The sequence below is a fragment of the Neoarius graeffei genome, chromosome 5 (assembly GCF_027579695.1).
Source record: "Neoarius graeffei isolate fNeoGra1 chromosome 5, fNeoGra1.pri, whole genome shotgun sequence".
NCBI classification, from domain to species: domain Eukaryota; kingdom Metazoa; phylum Chordata; class Actinopteri; order Siluriformes; family Ariidae; genus Neoarius; species Neoarius graeffei.
This window is the reverse complement of record NC_083573.1, coordinates 1,928,501-1,947,046: the sequence shown is the minus strand read 5'-3', so window position 1 is coordinate 1,947,046 and position 18,546 is coordinate 1,928,501. Positions and strand designations below refer to the sequence as shown.

Here is an 18,546-nt window from a genome sequence, read left to right as displayed (position 1 = left end):
CAAATAGTGGAGCAATATCAGAAAGGAGTTCGACAGTGTAAAACTGCAAAGAGTTTGAACATATCATCATCTACAGTGCATAATATCATCAAAAGATTCAGAGAATCTGGAAGAATCTCTGTGCGTAAGGGTCAAGGCCGGAAAACCATACTGGGTGCCCGTGATCTTCGGGCCCTTAGACGGCACTGCATCACATACAGGCATGCTTCTGTATTGGAAATCACAAAATGGGCTCAGGAATATTTCCAGAGAACATTATCTGTGAACACAATTCACCGTGCCATCCGCCGTTGCCAGCTAAAACTCTATAGTTCAAAGAAGAAGCCGTATCTAAACATGATCCAGAAGCGCAGACGTCTTCTCTGGGCCAAGGCTCATTTAAAATGGACTGTGGCAAAGTGGAAAACTGTTCTGTGGTCAGACGAATCAAAATTTGAAGTTCTTTATGGAAATCAGGGACGCCGTGTCATTCGGACTAAAGAGGAGAAGGACGACCCGAGTTGTTATCAGCGCTCAGTTCAGAAGCCTGCATCTCTGATGGTATGGGGTTGCATTAGTGCGTGTGGCATGGGCAGCTTACACATCTGGAAAGACACCATCAATGCTGAAAGGTATATCCAGGTTCTAAAGCAACATATGCTCCCATCCAGACGACGTCTCTTTCAGGGAAGACCTTGCATTTTCCAACATGACAATGCCAAACCACATACTGCATCAATTACAGCATCATGGCTGCGTAGAAGAAGGGTCCGGGTACTGAACTGGCCAGCCTGCAGTCCAGATCTTTCACCCATAGAAAACATTTGGCGCATCATAAAACGGAAGATACGACAAAAAAGACCTAAGACAGTTGAGCAACTAGAATCCTACATTAGACAAGAATGGGTTAACATTCCTATCCCTAAACTTGAGCAACTTGTCTCCTCAGTCCCCAGACGTTTACAGACTGTTGTAAAGAGAAAAGGGGATGTCTCACAGTGGGAAACATGGCCTTGTCCCAACTTTTTTGAGATGTGTTGTTGTCATGAAATTTAAAATCACCTAATTTTTCTCTTTAAATGATACATTTTCTCAGTTTAAACATTTGATATGCCATCTATGTTCTATTCTGAATAAAATATGGAATTTTGAAACTTCCACATCATTGCATTCCGTTTTTATTTACAATTTGTACTTTGTCCCAACTTTTTTGGAATCGGGGTTGTATATATTTAGAAAATTGTGTATCTTGTCCTATAGTATGGGGGATGTGTATCTCTCTTAGTCTTGTGTGTGTGTGTGTGTGTGTGTGTGTGTGTGTGTGTGTGTGTGTGTGTGTGTGTGTGTGCACGTGTGTGTGGTTAAAGGTTCAGTGACACATTGAGTGAGTTCATTCTGGATAATAATTAATAACAACTTCTGACTGACTTACAAATCTAATGATGAACACACACACACACACACACACACACACACACACACACACACACACACGCTCTTCTGTGAATGTGTACACACTGTATAATCACTGTAATCAATAACACACACAGTTTAAAGGGCTCTTTCTCCCTCATACAGACTCAGAGTGGAGTTTAGTCCAGGTGATTAACTCCAGCTTTTTCATCCAGAGAGCCGACGTTCATGTCCTTCAGCATCACCTCCTCACGTCAGCACCTTCTGAACACTCGTTATCTCCAACGAACGTCTTAACACAATATTGACCTGAGAGCCATTCCAGTCTGAGGCTCCATGTTAATCATTAACACGCTGTGAGATGAGGAACATGAACAACATGGAGCACAGAGAGAGAGAGACAATGAGATTCTGCTGAATAATTAAACACGGGCCGAGCTGCGAAAGAAAAGAGAGACAGATGGCAGAGCAGGTGTCTGATCTCACCTGAGACGCCTATTTGTCCTCGCCTGCATTCCAGACTGAGGACAGAGGACAGGAGTGTCTCTACACACACACACACACACACACACACACACACACCTGGTAGAACTGGTTTTACAAATCACGTGACACTTGTGGAATTTTCTCCACCTCTCTGTGTCTCTTTCACTCGCTCTCTTTTCCACAACAGAACGATGGCAGAAGCGACGAATCCGGCGGCCACCTCGTTCCCTGCGCCCACCATTACCCTGCCGCTGGGGCCGGACATCATCCGGACCTACTCTGGAGCTCTGATCTGCATGGAGATTGTAAGTGTGTGTTCTCCTGTAGGGGGGTTGGACAGGGAACCTTACTGAGGTCCGCAAGCTCACACAGGGTTTCTCACTCACACTCGCTGTTCTTTCCTGAGGAACGTCACCTGAGTCTAAACCTCAGCAGTGCACTTGATGGTACACAACTAGAAAAATGTGAGACCTGGAAGCTAAAGATCCTTAAAGATCAAAGAACCTCTTGAAGAACATGATTTTCTAAGAAGGACCAAGAGTGAAATTTTAAACAGTTCTTGATACAAAGAAAAAAATACTGATGAATAATTTGGAGCTGGTTCTGCTTGTACACTGAACCAGTTGATTAAAGAAATGGTTCTTCCAGGGTTCCTAAAGAAGACCTTGGCAGGGTTATTTTATGATGAAACTCCTGATTTCACAAGAGCAAATGAAGCTTAAATAATAACAAATAAAACAATGGCAATGCTTTAAAAGCGTCATTGCTCAATAGGGTTTTATTTACAGATCAATAATACATTGTCATGAACCAGAATTTAAACTATGGAATTTTCCTGAAAGTCCGAAAATATTTTTGCTATTATACAGATATTTTAAGAAATGAATAAGTATCTCATAAAATAAATAAAAGAAAAATGGCTCAATAAATTTACAAAACACATTCAGATATTAAAAGTCAGTATTTTATTGAATGTGTATTAACTCCAGCTCACATATCTGATCTTTTCTGATCCTCCAGTTCTTCTGTTCGAACCACAGCCTTCAGACAGCTGTCATTGTTTAAATCAAAAACAAACCTCCATCTCGTCTGTTTAACCTCCTCACCCTGACAGAACACATCTGTCATCAGCAAATATACACAATACATCTGTCCAACAACAGACAGACAAAAACATCAACCCTGAGACAAATAGTAAGGGGAAAACCGGAAACAGACCCGTCACAGACTCATCACAGATTCATCACGGACCCAACACAGACCCATCACAGATTAATCACATACCCATTACAGACTCATCACAGATTCATCACAGACCCATTACAGACTCATCACAGATTCATCACAGACCCAACACAGACCCATCACAGATTCATCACAGACCCATTACAGACTCATCACAGATTCATCACAGACCCATTACAGACTCATCACAGATTCATCACGGACCCAACACAGACCCATCACAGATTAATCACATACCCATTACAGACTCATCACAGATTCATCACAGACCCAACACAGACCCATCACAGATTCATCACAGACCCATTACAGACTCATCACAGATTCATCACAGACCTGTCACAGATTCATCACAGATCCAACACAGATCAATCACAGATCCCACACAGACCCATCACAGATCCCACACAGACCCATCACAGATCCCACACAGACTCATCACAGATCCAACACAGACCCATTACAGACTCATCACAGACCCATCACAGACTCATCACAGACCCGTCACAGACTCATCACAGACCCATCACAGACTCGTCACAGACCCATCACAGACTCATCACAGACCCGTCACAGACTCATCACAGACCCGTCACAGACTCATCACAGATCCAACACAGACCCATTACAGACTCATCACAGATTCATCACAGAGCCATCACAGATTCATTGCAGACCCAACACAGACCCATCACAGACCCAACACAGACCCAACACAGATTGAACACAGACTTATCAGAGACCCATCACAAACTCAAAACAGAGCTGACACCACAGACCCGACACACACCTGGCACAGAACCATCACAGATCTGACAGCATACCTTTTCAGAGTTAAAGCTCCAAATATGAACATTCCATCTCCCACAAGAACATAGTTTACAGCTATTCATTAAAAACACAGCTGGTTCTGTTCTGTTCCATTTCACAGCTCTTCGGGGGTTTGGTTTGGATTCTTGTGGCCTCCTCGAACATCCCTGTGCCTCTGCTCCAGGGTTGGGTCATGTTTGTGTCTGTTACTGCGTTCTGTTGCTCCACAGCCTACCTCACCCTCTTCCTGTCCGGCCTAGCAGACCGAATCAACACCAACTGGAACTTCATGGTGAGTGTTTAGAACCTTAATGCTCACCTTCATGTGTTGTTCACAACTTCCCATCAGCCCAAAGCATTTCATTAGGCAGCTGGGCCATAGAAGGTTCACGCTGCACGCTGCACACTACACGCTACACGCGTGTAAAGAAAAGCGGTCACCGCCGCGCCAGCCAATCAGAACGGGTCTAGGGAGATAACTCTATGCTTTCAGGGGAAAACTTCAGAAAAAATATAATTGAATGGTATAATTGAAAAATAGTTCTTCATCGGGATTGTCAAGCAGATTATAGAATGTTCGGTGAAATTCACCACGGGTTTCTCTCAGAAGGAAGTGTTCTCGGCTCCAAATTCTGTTCCTTTTTCTCTTCCTCTGTCTCAGTAAAAGCAGAATGAGGCAATCGTCGTCATCCGAAGAGTCCATATTGTTGGTTACTCGGTCAAAGTAGAACAGACGCAACACGTGAACATCCAAGCATGAAGTTTAATGGCCCAGGGTCCGGTTCTTCACGTGAACGTGTAGCGTGCAGCATGCAGCGTGCAGCGTGAACCTTCTATGGCCCAGCTGCCTTACACTGTATATTGTAACATTTTTATGACCTGAATAAATCTGACACGAGTATTTCTTTAAATGGCTCGCTATGTTAGCTCATATTCTTCATTTGCATATTCATGCATATCCACAGTTCCAGGTATTTTTAATAGAGCTAATAATGTAAGGATGCATTTATATCATTATAGTCATTATGTGGGTGTTAAAAGGATCATGAAAAATTTTTTCTTCTCAAGAAATCATGTAATGAACCCAGCTACTGGGGTTGCACAAGCCAGTGCATTCTTAGTGCCAGTCCCAAGCGTGGGTAGATTTGGAAGGGTTGAATCAGGAAGGGCATCCGGTGTAAAACCTATACCAAATCAAATACACAGATCAGAAATCGGATTTCCAGACTGGATCAGTCAAGGCCGAGGTTACCAACGACTGCCACCAGTACTGTGGGCCAGCAGGGTGCCGGCGGAAACTATGCTACTGCTGCATGAAGAAGAAGGAGAAGGGGAAGACATGTCCAGAGGCAGCAGGAGAGGAGGAAGGGTAGGAGTGTGGAGGTGAGAGTCAGAACTTTGTATGTTGCCACTGTGACTGGTAAAGGGAGAGCTGGTGGACATGATGGAGAGAAGGAAGGTGGGCATACTGTATGTGCAAGAGACCAGGTGGAAGGGGAGCAAGGCAAGGAGCACTGGAGGTGGATTCAAACTGTTCTACCATGGTGGAGATGGGAGGAGAAATGGGCTAGGGGTTATCCTGAAAGAAGAGTAGGTCAAGAATATTTTGGATGTAAAGAGAGTTGGACAGAGTGATGAGTATGAAGCTTGGAATCAAAGGTGTGATGATAAATGTTGTCAGTGCATATGCCCTAAAAGTTGGGTGTGAGATGGAAGAGAAAGAAGATTTCTGGAGTGAGTTGGATGAGGTGGTGGAGAGTGTACCCAGGGAAGAGAGTACGGTGATTGGAGCAGACTTCAGTGAGCATGCTGGTGAAGGGGACAGAGGAGATGAGGAAGCGACAGGGACATATGTTGTCAAGGAGAGGAATGTGGAAAGACAGATGGTGGTGGATCTTGCGAAAGAATGCAAATGTCTGTGGTGAATACATATTTCAAGAAGAGGGAGGAACACAGGGTGGAGGAAGATGCACACAGGTGGATTATATCCTCTGCAGGAGATTCAGTCTGAAAGAGATTGGAGACTGCAAGGTGATGGCAGGGTAGAACAAAGCTAGGCTGCATTGGACAGTGGAATGGAGGGTGAATTTGGTGACAAAAGAGAGGAAGGGAGTGAAGGCTGAGCCGAGGATTAAATGGTAGAAGCTGAAGAATGAAAACAGTAGGGTGGAGTTAAGGGAGTAGTTAAGGCACTGGGGGAGAAGGAAGAGCTGCCGAACAGCTGGGTAACTACTGCAGAATTGGTGACGGAGACAACCAGGAAGGTGTTTAGTGTGTCATCTGGACAGAGGAAAGAAGACGGAGACTTGGTGGTGGAATGAAATAGTACAGGACAACATGTGGAGCAAGAGGTTAGCAAAGAAGTGGACTCGTCAGATAGATAAAGAAAGTAGACAGGAGTACTAAGACATGTGGTGTAAGGCAAAGAGAGAGAGAGGTGGCAAAGGTGAAGGAAAAGGCATACGGTGAGTTGTATGAGAGGTTGGCCTCTGAGGAAGGAGAAAAAGACTGGTACTGAGAAAAGGACTGGAACTAAACTGGGAAGGATGTGCAGCAGGTTAGGGAGATGAAGGATAAAGACAGGAATGTACTGATAAGTGAGGAGAATGTGTTGAGAAGATGGGAAGAGTACTTTGAGGGGTTGATGGATGAAGAAAATGAGAGAGAGAAGGATGGATGGTGTGGGGAAGGATGGTGTGACAGCTATGAAGATGATAAAAAATGGAAAGCCGGTTGGTCTAGATGATATACTTGAGGAGGTGTGGAGATGTTGAGGAGAGATGGCAGTGGAGTTTTTAACTCAAATGTTCAACGCAATCTTAGAAAGTGAGAGGATGCCTGAGGAATGGAGAAGAGGTGAACAAGAATAAGGGTGATGTGCAGAGCTGTAGCAACTACAGAGGTATAAAGCTGATCAGCGTCAGCATGAGGTTATGGGAAAGAGGAAAAGGACCTAGGTTAAGAAGAGAGGTGGTGATTAGTGAGCATCAGTGTGGTTTCATGTCAAGAAAGAACACCACAGGTGCAGTGTTTGTTTTGAGAGTATTGATGGAAGTGTATTGAGAAGATCAGAAGGAGTCGCATTGTGTCTTTGTGGAGTTCGAGAAAATGGATGACAGGGTACTGAGAGAGGGGGTGTGGTATTGTATGAGAAAGTCAGGAGTGGTGGAGAAGCATGTAAGAGTGGTGCAGGATATGTACGAGGGCAGTGTGAGTGTGGTGAGGTGTGCAGTAGGAGTGACAGATGGGTTCAAGGTGGAGATGGGATGACATCATAGATCAGCTCTGAGCCGCTTCTCGTTTGCAAAGGTGATGGACCAGTTGATGGACAAGATCAGGCATGGACTATAAGGTTCGCTCCTGGAGTTGTGATCTGTAGTGAGAGCAAGGGGCAGGTTGGAGAGGTGGAGGTATGCACTGGAGAGAAGAGGAGTGAAGGTGAGTCGGAGCAGGATGGAATTCATGTACAGTATGTGAATGAGACGGATAATAATGGAACGGTGAGGATGTAAGGAGTTCATAACAGTTCCAGTTACTCATGGTGACAGTTATTCAGTTACGCACAGTTACTCACAAGGTGATGTCATCTGTTTTTGATCTCTCATGTTGGCAGCGAGCCTCAGACCTGCCCTGGTTCTTGGATAGGTGGTGTCTGAAGGGTGTGCCAGCTCTGAGTCTTGGCTCTGATCCCTCACTCATGAGGAACGCCTTCTTAATGAACGCATTTTTTGACCTCAGACACTGTCATGGAGAGCAAAGGGCATTTTCATCTTCCTCAATAAATACCACAAGATTAAATAATGACACAGTGGAAGTTTATTACGCCAAAGAAAATTCAATACGTAAATAAAATCAGAGTAATATCAGAATTTTTTCTCTTTCACACTTAACTTGATTTTATCATCTTCTTTGATCCTGTTTGCTGCGTTTCTGTGACTTACCTCTGTTACTTCTTTATTTTTGATATTATTTTATTTTTTTTACTTTGGAAAGCACCATGAGCTGCATTTAACACCTTTGTGGTGTTAAAGATTAACATTATAAAATCTAATATAAATAACATTCATACATGTCAACCTTTGGTCAATCAAACCTGTATAACCAACCTCCAAAATCCGTATTTTGTATATATATATATATATATATATATAATATATATATATATATATATATATATATATATATATATAAGATGCAAATTAAAATAATTTACCTAAAATTTGAATGATAATTAACAATGATATATCCCAGTTACTTTTTATTAAATATTAATAACAATAAACCTTCAGAATGAATACAAAGCTCCAATGTTCGACAAAAACACAAAGTGTCACTCTAATGTTCTGAATTGTACTCCATGACAGCTTTTTTAGCGCTCTGCACCAATACCTCACGAGGCTGCATGTCACAGCAAGTGTCTGTGTTGATCTTGCCGGAGTGCCCATTCAGAATCTTTTCAGTCGCTAGTGAAAGTCGCTCAGGTGGAAATACGCGTTTCAAACAAAATGTTACTTCCCGGTTGGCGGGATTCTCGCAATGCGGTGTGCGCATGATCAAAAGTGGAACGAAGTCTTGCTACCACAAGATAACGTGCGATTTCATAAGACTCTTTACTGGCTGTTTGTGCTTTCTGTGGTGTACAGTATGTTTGTAAATGTTATGCGCTCTTTTATCATCGTGGGAATTGATTATAGCTCTAAATAAATATTGAAGTTTTTTTAAAGAATCCATATAACTTTATTTGTACGCCCGTATACTACGTTTATTGAATCAAATCCGTATAAAATACGGACATTCCGTATAGGTTGACATGTATGAACATTAATCATTAAATTAATCATTGAATCAACCGTTTAATTAATTAATTGTATTCATTTACCCCATATGTTCTCTGCTCTGTTTATTCCAGGATATGATGTACCACCTGGTTGCTCTGATCTTCTATTTCTCTGCCTTTGTGCTGGAAGCTGCGACAACATCTGGAGTGTATAAGCAGAATGTGAACAACACAGTGTGTGTCCTCAGACCCAGCACGAACATCATCACCTTCATGGATTTCCGACAGTACAGTATTAACGTGGTGGCGACGGTGAGTCACTCTGTCACACTTGACTCATCTGTAATGCTGCTAAAATACAACAGCTGTATTGTTAATCACGAACTGTACTAATGAACTGAAAACTCACACCTTTCATTGTTTAAAAACCATCAGTGTGTTCACATTATTTAGTGTTTGTTTCAATATTTATGAATTATTAACAAATGCTTATATTAACTAAGGCATCTGCCATCCATGGTGAAAATAAATCCAGAGAAATTAGCAGAGATTGAATTATATTTTTAATCCAGTATATCCTTGTGTTTACATTTTAAAATGATTTTACGCTATGGTTTTTCTGAACTTTTATTTAAGGGGTCCATGCAAAAATGTCAATATTTACATAGAAACTACTTAATTCAAAAATCAGATAGAGTTTTTTTTTTTTTTGGGGGGGGGGTTAATTAGTTTTTGAGTTGTTTATGTGCAACTATTTAATATTTGGCTTATTTATTTCATTACTTTAAAGCTAGTCGGCCTTTCGATTTCATAAAATCGGTGAAATTTAGTTCTGTCTGAAATGTGGTGATTCTGTAATATCTCACAAAATATCAGGCCATTCTGTGGCTGGGAAGTTATTTAATTTGAGGGGATTAAAGCAAATAATGTGCATGAAATCACTCACTTGGCGCAGTCAAGCAGACAGAGGAAGTCCGTATGCGCATGCGCAGGTTTACCTTCTTCTTCTTCTTTTGGGTTTTACGGCAGCTGGCATCCACAGTGTTGCATTACTGCCGTCTACAGGTTTCCCTTTGAGCATGCACTGACAGTTCCATCATTCTGTTGCGAAATAGATAGATAGATAGATAGATAGATAGATAGATAGATAGATAGATAGATAGATAGATAGATAGATACTTTATTTATCCCCAAGAGGAAATTCAAATAGGCGGCACAGTGGTGTAGTGGTTAGCGCTGTCGCCTCACAGCAAGAAGGTCCTGGGTTCTAGCCCCGGGGCCGGCGAGGGCCTTTCTGTGCGGAGTTTGCATGTTCTCCCCGTGTCCGCGTGGGTTTCCTCCGGGTGCTCCGGTTTCCCCCACAGTCCAAAGACATGCAGGTTAGGTTAACTGGTGACTCTAAATTGAGCGTAGGTGTGAATGTGAGTGTGAATGGTTGTCTGTGTCTATGTGTCAGCCCTGTGATGACCTGGCGACTTGTCCAGGGTGTACCCCGCCTTTCGCCCGTAGTCAGCTGGGATAGGCTCCAGCTTGCCTGCGACCCTGTAGAAGGATAAAGCGGCTAGAGATAATGAGATGAGATGAATGAGGAAATTCAAATATCCAGCACCTCATTTAGGAAACAATCATTCCACCAGTCATAACCATGAAACTAAATAAATAGAACAATTAAATAATGATTAAAAAGGAATAAAAAATAAAATAAAAAAACATAATAAATAAATAAAAATTGCAAGATGGGGGAGGGGGTCCTCGGGCATTAAAAAGTCTTTTTGCAGTGGGGACAAAGGAGCTCCTGAACCGCTCAGATCTGCAGCGCAGTGACAGGAGCCGCCTGCTGCTGCTGCTCCTCTGCCCAACAAGGAGTCTGTGGAGAGAGTGTCTGCTGTTATCCATTATAGCTTTCAGTTTGTTCAGTGAACCCCTCTCCACCACAGTTCTGAGTGAGTCCAGCCTCCTGCCAAGCACCGAGATGGCTTTTTTCACCAACTTTTCCAGCCGCTTGGTGTTTTTGTCCTTCAGGCTGGAACCCCAACACACAGCAGCATAAAAGAGGGCACCAGCCACCACAGTGTGATAAAATATGTGCAGCATCTCATCAAACACATCAAAGGACCTCAGACTCTGCAGTAAGAAGAGGCGGCTCTGCCCCTTCTTGTAGAGAGCATCAGTGTTTAGGGACTGGTCCAGCTTGTCATCCAATAGGATCCCCAGGTATTTGTAGGAGTGCACCACCTCAATTTCCTGTCCTTGTATGGAGACTGGCAGATGGGGTGGCCTACTTCTTCTGAAATCTACCACCATCTCCTTTTTTTTTTTTAGATGTGTTAAGGTGGAGACAGCTCCAACTACACCAATCCCTAAAGTCCTCCACAAGGTCCCTGTCTTCTTGTTCCTGTCCACTCCTGATAAATCCCACAATAGCTGTATCATCAGAGTATTTCTGCATGTGGCAGGATTTTGAGCTGTATTTAAAGTCCGCTGTGTAGAGTGTGAACAGGAATGGTGCTAAGACAGTCTCTTGTGGGGCCCCTGTGCTGCACTTCACTGTGCCAGAGACACAGTTCTCCAACCTGACAAACTGAGGTCATTCTGTCAAGTAGTCTGTTACCCAGGATGTTGGGGGGGGGGGGGGGGGGGATCCACACCCATATCCTCCAACTCATCTCTCAATACGAGGGGCTGGATTTTGAGAAATCAAAAAATAAAATTCGCACATAGCATCCTGGCTCCTCCAGGTATGTGTACTGTAGGTCCTGTGCAGCATATAAAGGACTGCATCCTCCACTCCAACATACTCCTGGTAGGCAAACTGGAGGGGGTCCAGTGCAAGAGTGACTTCTGTCCTCATGAGGTGGAAAACCAGATGCTCCAGGGTCTTCATAATGTGAGATGTTAAGGCCATGGGGTGGTAATCGTTTATCTCAACCGGTCGCCCTACTTTGGGCACCGGTATGAGACAGGATCTTTTCCACTGCACCAGAACCTTGTCTTGTCATAAACTCATGTTGAAGAGCCAACAGAGGGCCCCAGCTAGCTGAGCTGCACAGTCCTTCAGGAGTCTTGAACACACACCATCTGGGCCTGCTGCTTTCCCTGGACGCAGTCTCCCAAGCTCCGCCCTCACCTCATTGACTGTGAAGGATGGGGGCAGGTGACCAGATGTAGTGGATACTGCAGCTGCAGTGGTAGGGGAGCTGTTGCATGCATGAGACGGTAGAGTGGACAGTGGAGCAGGAACAGCATCTGAAGTGATGGTGGGGAAACTGTTGTGTACAAGAGTCCGTGAAGTAGGAGCAGCAGCTGAAGTGGTGGAAGGGATGACATACGGTATGATAAAGCAGAGCGGGCATTGACCATTCCATCAAACCTGTTATAAAACAGGTTGAATTCATTGGCCTTGCTCTCATCACCGTTCAAAACCTGGTTGCTCTTCTTTGAGTAGCCAGTAATATTCCTCATTCCTCTCCACACCTCTCCGCTGCAGCTTCCTCTCCACTTTCCTTCTATAATCCACCTTTGGCTGCTTCAAGCTCCTTTTCAGTTCCCGCTGCACACACCTGAGCTTCTCCTTAGCCCCCTCCCGGAATGCCTGCTTTTTCTGGTTAAGGAGCTCCTTGATGTTACTGTTGAGCCAAGGTTTATTATTGGGAAAGCAGCAAACAGTCCTTACTGGAACCACAGTGTCCCTACAGAGGTTAATGTGGTCTGTTATGATGTCCACCCTGCTGTCAATGTCCGCATCTGTGTTATTATCCTATGACTCCAGCAGCACACTCAGGTCGGTACATTCGAAACAGTCCCAGAGAGACTTGCTGGTCTCCGGAGACCATTTCCTGAATGAGCGGGTGGGAACAGGCAGCCTCATTACACAGGGTTTGTATGTGGGCTGAAGAAAGACCAGATTGTGATCTGATCTTCCAAATGGTGGTAAAGCGGAGGCACTGTAAGCATTCTTCATAGAAGCATAAAACAAATCCAATGTCTTATTTTCCCTCGTGGAACAGTCCACATACTGTACAAACCCAGTCAGATGGGAGGTGAGAGTGGTGTTATTAAAATCCCATTATTGCAGTGAAAGCATTCAGATAGTGGGTCTGAACTCTTGGGACAGTTTCGTGTATGACGTCACATGCTACTGCCGCTGCGGCCCGTGGTGGACTGTAAACAGCAATGGCGACGATGTGTGAAAACTGACTCGGTACAAAATACGGTCTAAGACCAACTGCCAACAGTTCAGTGTCCTGACAGCAAATCACATCCTTCACCGTAACATGTCCAGGGTGACACCATCTATTGTTTACAAGCAGAATCAGACCCCCACCTTTGCTCTTGCCGCTCATTTTCAGGTCTCTGTCAGCTCACACAATAGTGAAGCCGGCTAAGTCCACACAGGAGTCAGGTATGTTGTCACTCAGCCATAAACGAACAGCTGATCACACCGAGGTGCTCACTGAGCGCCGATATTTATTAGTTTGCTCCTGCGTTTCCTTTCCTTCGTATATAACATAACGTCTTTTCTTCTCGCTTTCTTTCTGTTACTGTAGTCGCTCTTTCACGTTTCATTCGCACACTCATGCCCTCCATTTTTCTCTCCTGTTTCAAATTTGTATCCCACAATGCCTTGCGTGAACAGGGAAAGCCCACCACGGGATGCATGATGTAATATCTTGCATTGGGTCATGGTGAAGCAGGAAAAAATAGCAGAGAATTTAGGGCCACGTGGAGATAAATTAATTAACTGTTCCATTTAAAAAATAAAATTGGAAGTCTGTGATTCAAATTCAGTAGCTTTCAGTCACTAAACAAAAATAATTGGGTGTCAGGAAAAATCTTTTTATGACCCACACTTGAAAAATCTGAAAGACACTCTACCTTTAAAACATCAATGAATACAAGATTAATTTCTTCGACATTAATGAGTTTATTCATGATGAAGTTCATGGTTTGTGAAGATGGTGTTAAACGTTGACTGTAATTTGATTGAAAATAATTAAATATTTTATTCTCGCAAAGCAAAAATCTCCAACAATTCAATCACCATATTTTGAAATAAACAGGCCCAGTTTTATAAAGAAGCGAGGACATGAATGTGTGCTTTCACAATCAGAGAGCGTCCTTGCTGGAGGTGTTTCATCGCCATGGCGACCATATTTACACTCCTGCGAACTAAAGATAAAGCAGCATGCAATTAGCAGAACCGGTTTCTTTTTTTTCTGTGATCAAGGTCATGACTGTGTGTGTGTGAATTCGACAACAGTGCAATTTATATAAATTAAACAATTTAATGCCCAAGAAACAAACTCAAACATCTCGAAACCTCTCTTCACTTTCATCTTCATGCAAGGATATTTCAATATTCATAGATATGCAAATTAGGAACCTCCCCACATATCCTCCTGCTGTCCCTAACAGCCGAACATCACTAATATTCGAAAGCTTAGCTAGCCAGTTTGCGAACTGACAGAATATGTCAGAATGTAGTATTACCATGACAACCACCATGCGTCACATGTCGAACATTCGCGTGATAACCAGATTAGTGCAGAGGTTACACATGGAAGCATGTTCAGATACCACACTGTTATTCTGTAGACAAGAATTTGCATATCGGTTGATACCTGCTTCGTGATGTCACAAACTGAGCTCATATGTAGCTCCGCCCCAAATATGACAGAATTATACTTCACGCTGTTGAGGTACGTTCCTGTGAATGAGCTGTTACCATGGAAACGATAACGTATCTAAACAAGAACAAGCATGTTAACATAAACCTGTGATTTGCAGCTGTGCTACTGTGAGACCTGCTGCTACAGAGAATTAATCAACACCTTCTGGCCAATCAGAGCGCAGAACGTGACACGTGTTTGTGTGTTCCAGATCTTTGCATTCGTCGTGACCGTGTGCTACGGCTTCAGCATGTTCATGGGCTTTAAGCGATGGAGGAAGTGACGATGAGACTCACTACGCCATCACAGCGATGCTCCCTGATCAACACGTTTACTCCAAGTGTGTTATTATTATCCACAACACACACGCAGACACACACACGAGGATTCATTTCATATGGACATGTGTTTTTAGTCAAGAAGGTCTTTTCGTTCTGTAGAGCTGAGATTTGAAGTGTGCAGTTAATAAACAGATGTGTGCAAAACTTTGCACCCCCATGGCCCATGATTTCTGGACCACAAAATGTAAACTGTACATCTTGTTTATATTTTATCAACAAAATAAAAAGAACAGCATTTAAACATGAAATTTGGGTGCATCCTGAAACAAGCCAAGAATGTAAATTATTATTATTATTATTATTTTATTTTTTTAAAGGGTGTGCAAACTTCTGAAGTGATATTCTTTTTTTTTACAATGATAATCTAAACATATTCCACTTGCATTTTTGTTCCTTGTGATAATGAAGGAACTGAATGTTATTTTGTGATAAATTGCATTTCTTTGTCCTCTTCATTTTGTCCAGAAGGTGTGCAAACTTTTGCACTCACACCCTAGAGAATATTTCAATTCAAATTTTTTTTAGATTATTTAACTCTACATTTCTAATCTAATCTAATCTGTTTGTTCAGTAATAACTCATTATTTTATTGTTCTCTGAATAAAGAAGCATTTTTAAATGAATGCATTTTTTTCTTTGTCTTTTTATTTCTTCAATTTGAAAAAAAAGACTGAAGACTAGAATTGCATGCTGGGAAATGATGATGTGCTCAGATTTACTGTATTATATTTAACTCACACTGGAAGGTGAAGAAGTCTGTAAAAGAAGAGGGCATCAAAAGTAAACACACCCTTATATATGCAGATGAGGCAAGCTGTGATGATGATGATGATGATGATGATGATGATGATGATGATGATGATGATTGAACTCCTGGCATCACAGTCTTGAGGAAACCCGATGAGATTCTATTCATAATAACAGAATCTGAAATACATTTAAGAGAACGTTTAAAAGTTATAGATTTAACTGTTTTCTCCAAGAAACAGTGATTTTAAAGCCATAATATGATTAAACCTTGCTTCCAGTGCATCCAAGATTTTACACAAGTCTTAGTGTCAATATTTAATCCCACCAGATTTATTTTGGAGTTGAACAGAGCAACCGGTTTTCCCAGACAGAGTGAAAAGTCATGGTCCTGATACGAAATTTCAGATTTATCTGTCTGTGAGATGTTCTCAAAGCAGAACCATGATGATATGACAATATTTCTAGTCTGAGTTCATTACAAATCGCTGCTATACAATAAAAAGGAAGTGGTCCAAAGATGCGCACCTGAGGTACACCACAGAGAAGACTTTTCTTAAATTAGGTTAATTCTTAAATCCTGACTGATGCAACTTCACTTCCTTTATTCTCAGTTGAGTTGTTCACAAACTGTCCATCACAGCAAGATGTTTCAGATATCACACAAGACTTGATCTTTGCAAAGATCCTAGGAACTTGTTGATGTGATGAAACATTTGCAAGTTCTGTTCTGTTCTATTTTAGGACTAGTTGGTACAATCCGTTGCAGAGTGTGTCTACCTGAGCTAACACTGGTGGGGACGGGCGTGCAAACTGAGGGTCTCCAGGTGGGTGCCCTAATGGTATTTGGGTGGAGTGTGGAGGAATAAAGCTTCATTGGGGTCATCAGGTGGGCACCCTCCTTTTTAGGTGTCTCACTGTTCACTCTAATGGAGCAGCTCTTATCTGGGGGCCCAGGTGATGTCTCTCCTCTTAATCCAGAGCCACTGACTGGCCTGTTCGGCGGCACTGGAAAGGGCTTAGAAGGCTTGCCGTTGGGCTTGACCTCTGACTCCCATGCCCTTAAGCAGCCTGGTGGTTGACTTACCAACAAAACCTCTGCAGCTGACCTCAACTGGGCAGACCCTAGCCTTCCAGCCATGTCGCTCAGCATCGTCTGCCAGCTCGGCATACTTCAAGCTTTTGCGCTCACATGCCTCCTCCACAGCATCCTCCCAGGGCACGGTCAGCTCTGTTATGTAAATGGAGCGAAGTGAGGAGGATCAAAGCATGAGGTCTGGTTTGAAATTTGTTGCGGTGATCTCAGCTGGGAAGCAGAGCTGCTGGAAAGATCATTCTGAATTTATATCAAATTTAAACAGAGTTATTGTACAATCTGGATACAGCTCTGCATCCGGCTCCACACACATCACTGCTGTTTGAATTCCTCACGAACTCGTCAGTGCATCGATATCAACCACGTAGCACAAGAAAGAGCAGAACCAGAGCTTTGTGACGATGATGCGAGTCACATTTATACAGTATTCAGACAAACTGAAGTCATCATGTTATGAAGACAGATCAAACTTTAGCAAAGTAACATCTTTACAAACTTCTCACCCATTTTCACTCTCCTGCATCAGAGCTGAAGTTCTGAGGGAAAGAAACAGTAGAGCTTCCACTTTCCGATGATGTTTGTTATTTCTCTGTGGGGCGGAGCATTGATGAGTCATCTGGCTTTGAATTTACAGCAAATTAAACAATGACTTTTATTTCCATTAGAAATAAAAACTCAGCACATCCTGTTGCACTTTGCTCAGTCGCAGAGCTTCCTGGTTCTGATATCAACAGATTCCAGATAATCTCCTCGACGTAAGTATGAATAAAGGAGATATCTCTGTTGTAAAAGTTGTGAAATTACCCTGAAATTAGCCGAGAGCTCATAAGGTTAAATAATATCACTAAACTGATTGAGCAATTGAGGGTGGAATGGTTTTAGAGAACAGAAATCTTTCAACATGAAGAAACCAATATTCGAATCGAATGAACTGCAGAAATGTGAAATAGAACAATTTAAATTTCTCCCTCATGTCTCCAAACACAGAAACCCGACCCGCTCTGCTCCCTCAGGCGAAGGAAGAACTCTGTCTTATGAAGACTGAAGCGTTTTTTTTCTCCGCAGGAAGACATTGCCTTTTCTGCAGAACGACTTTTGGCAGAAGGAGGAGACGTTTTTGTTGCTCAAAATGAGTTGGATCTAAAATAAGTCTCATTTCACATTCTCCAGTCCTTTCTCATTATTCAACTTGAAAACAACAGAAACTGTCTGAGACACGGGGACAGGAGGATGAGGGAACGGAGAAGGAACTTGATCTGCAGCTGAACACAAACCAGAGAAACCAGAAAAGGCAAATGAGAATGTGCAGTGACTTTGGATTTAGTTGTTCGTCTGAAACGCATACAGGACTCATTTGTCATTTTTTAGTGATTTGGTGAGACTGAAAATCTGACAGCAGAAGCAGAACAGGAAATAGAATTGAACTGTTGAAAATCTTTTTTTGAAATTTTCCACAGTGGACCAAATTCAGTCATTTCCATGTTAAAGTTAGACGGACTTTCAATTTCATAAAACCGGTGAAATGTAGTTCCGTCTGAAATGTGGTGATTGTGATATCTGTTTATTTCTGTAATATCTCACAAAATATCAGGCCATTCTGTGGCTGGGAAGTTATTTAATTTGAGGGGATTAAAGCAAATAATGTGCATGAAATCGCTCGCTTGGCGCAGTCAAGCAGACAGAGGAAGTCCGTGTGCGCATGCGCAGGTTTACCTTCTTCTTCTTTTGGGTTTTACGGCAGCTGGCATCCACAGTGTTGCATTACTGCCATCTACAGGTTTCCCTTTGAGCGTGCACTGACAGTTCCATCATTCTGTCGCTAAACGAACAGCTGATCACACCGAGGTGCTCGCTGAGCGCCCATATTTATTAGTTTGGTCCTGCGTTTCCTTTCCTTCGTATATAACATAACGTCTTTTCTTCTTGCTTTCTTTCCGTTACTGTAGTCGCTCTTTCACGTTTCATTCGCACATTCACGTCCTC

General features: G+C 42.7%; 1 protein-coding gene and 1 long non-coding RNA gene across 2 annotated transcripts; one reads left to right on the top strand and one right to left on the bottom strand.

Moving 5' to 3' along the window:
• The first annotated feature begins 2,019 nt into the window (after positions 1 to 2,019).
• Positions 2,020 to 15,343, top strand: mal2 (mal, T cell differentiation protein 2). Its single transcript, XM_060920976.1, has 4 exons — positions 2,020 to 2,183; positions 4,055 to 4,225; positions 8,843 to 9,022; positions 14,591 to 15,343. Exons 1-4 carry the CDS (start codon positions 2,070 to 2,072, stop codon positions 14,660 to 14,662), a joined length of 537 nt encoding a protein of 178 aa, XP_060776959.1. The 5' UTR covers positions 2,020 to 2,069; the 3' UTR covers positions 14,663 to 15,343.
• Positions 9,561 to 17,145, bottom strand: LOC132886389 (uncharacterized). The gene is made up of 3 exons (XR_009654688.1): positions 17,067 to 17,145; positions 15,511 to 15,647; positions 9,561 to 9,811 (listed from the first exon to the last, which is right to left on the bottom strand). It is a non-coding gene; the product is annotated as an uncharacterized LOC132886389 (long non-coding RNA).
• Between the last annotated feature and the right edge of the window lie 1,401 nt (positions 17,146 to 18,546).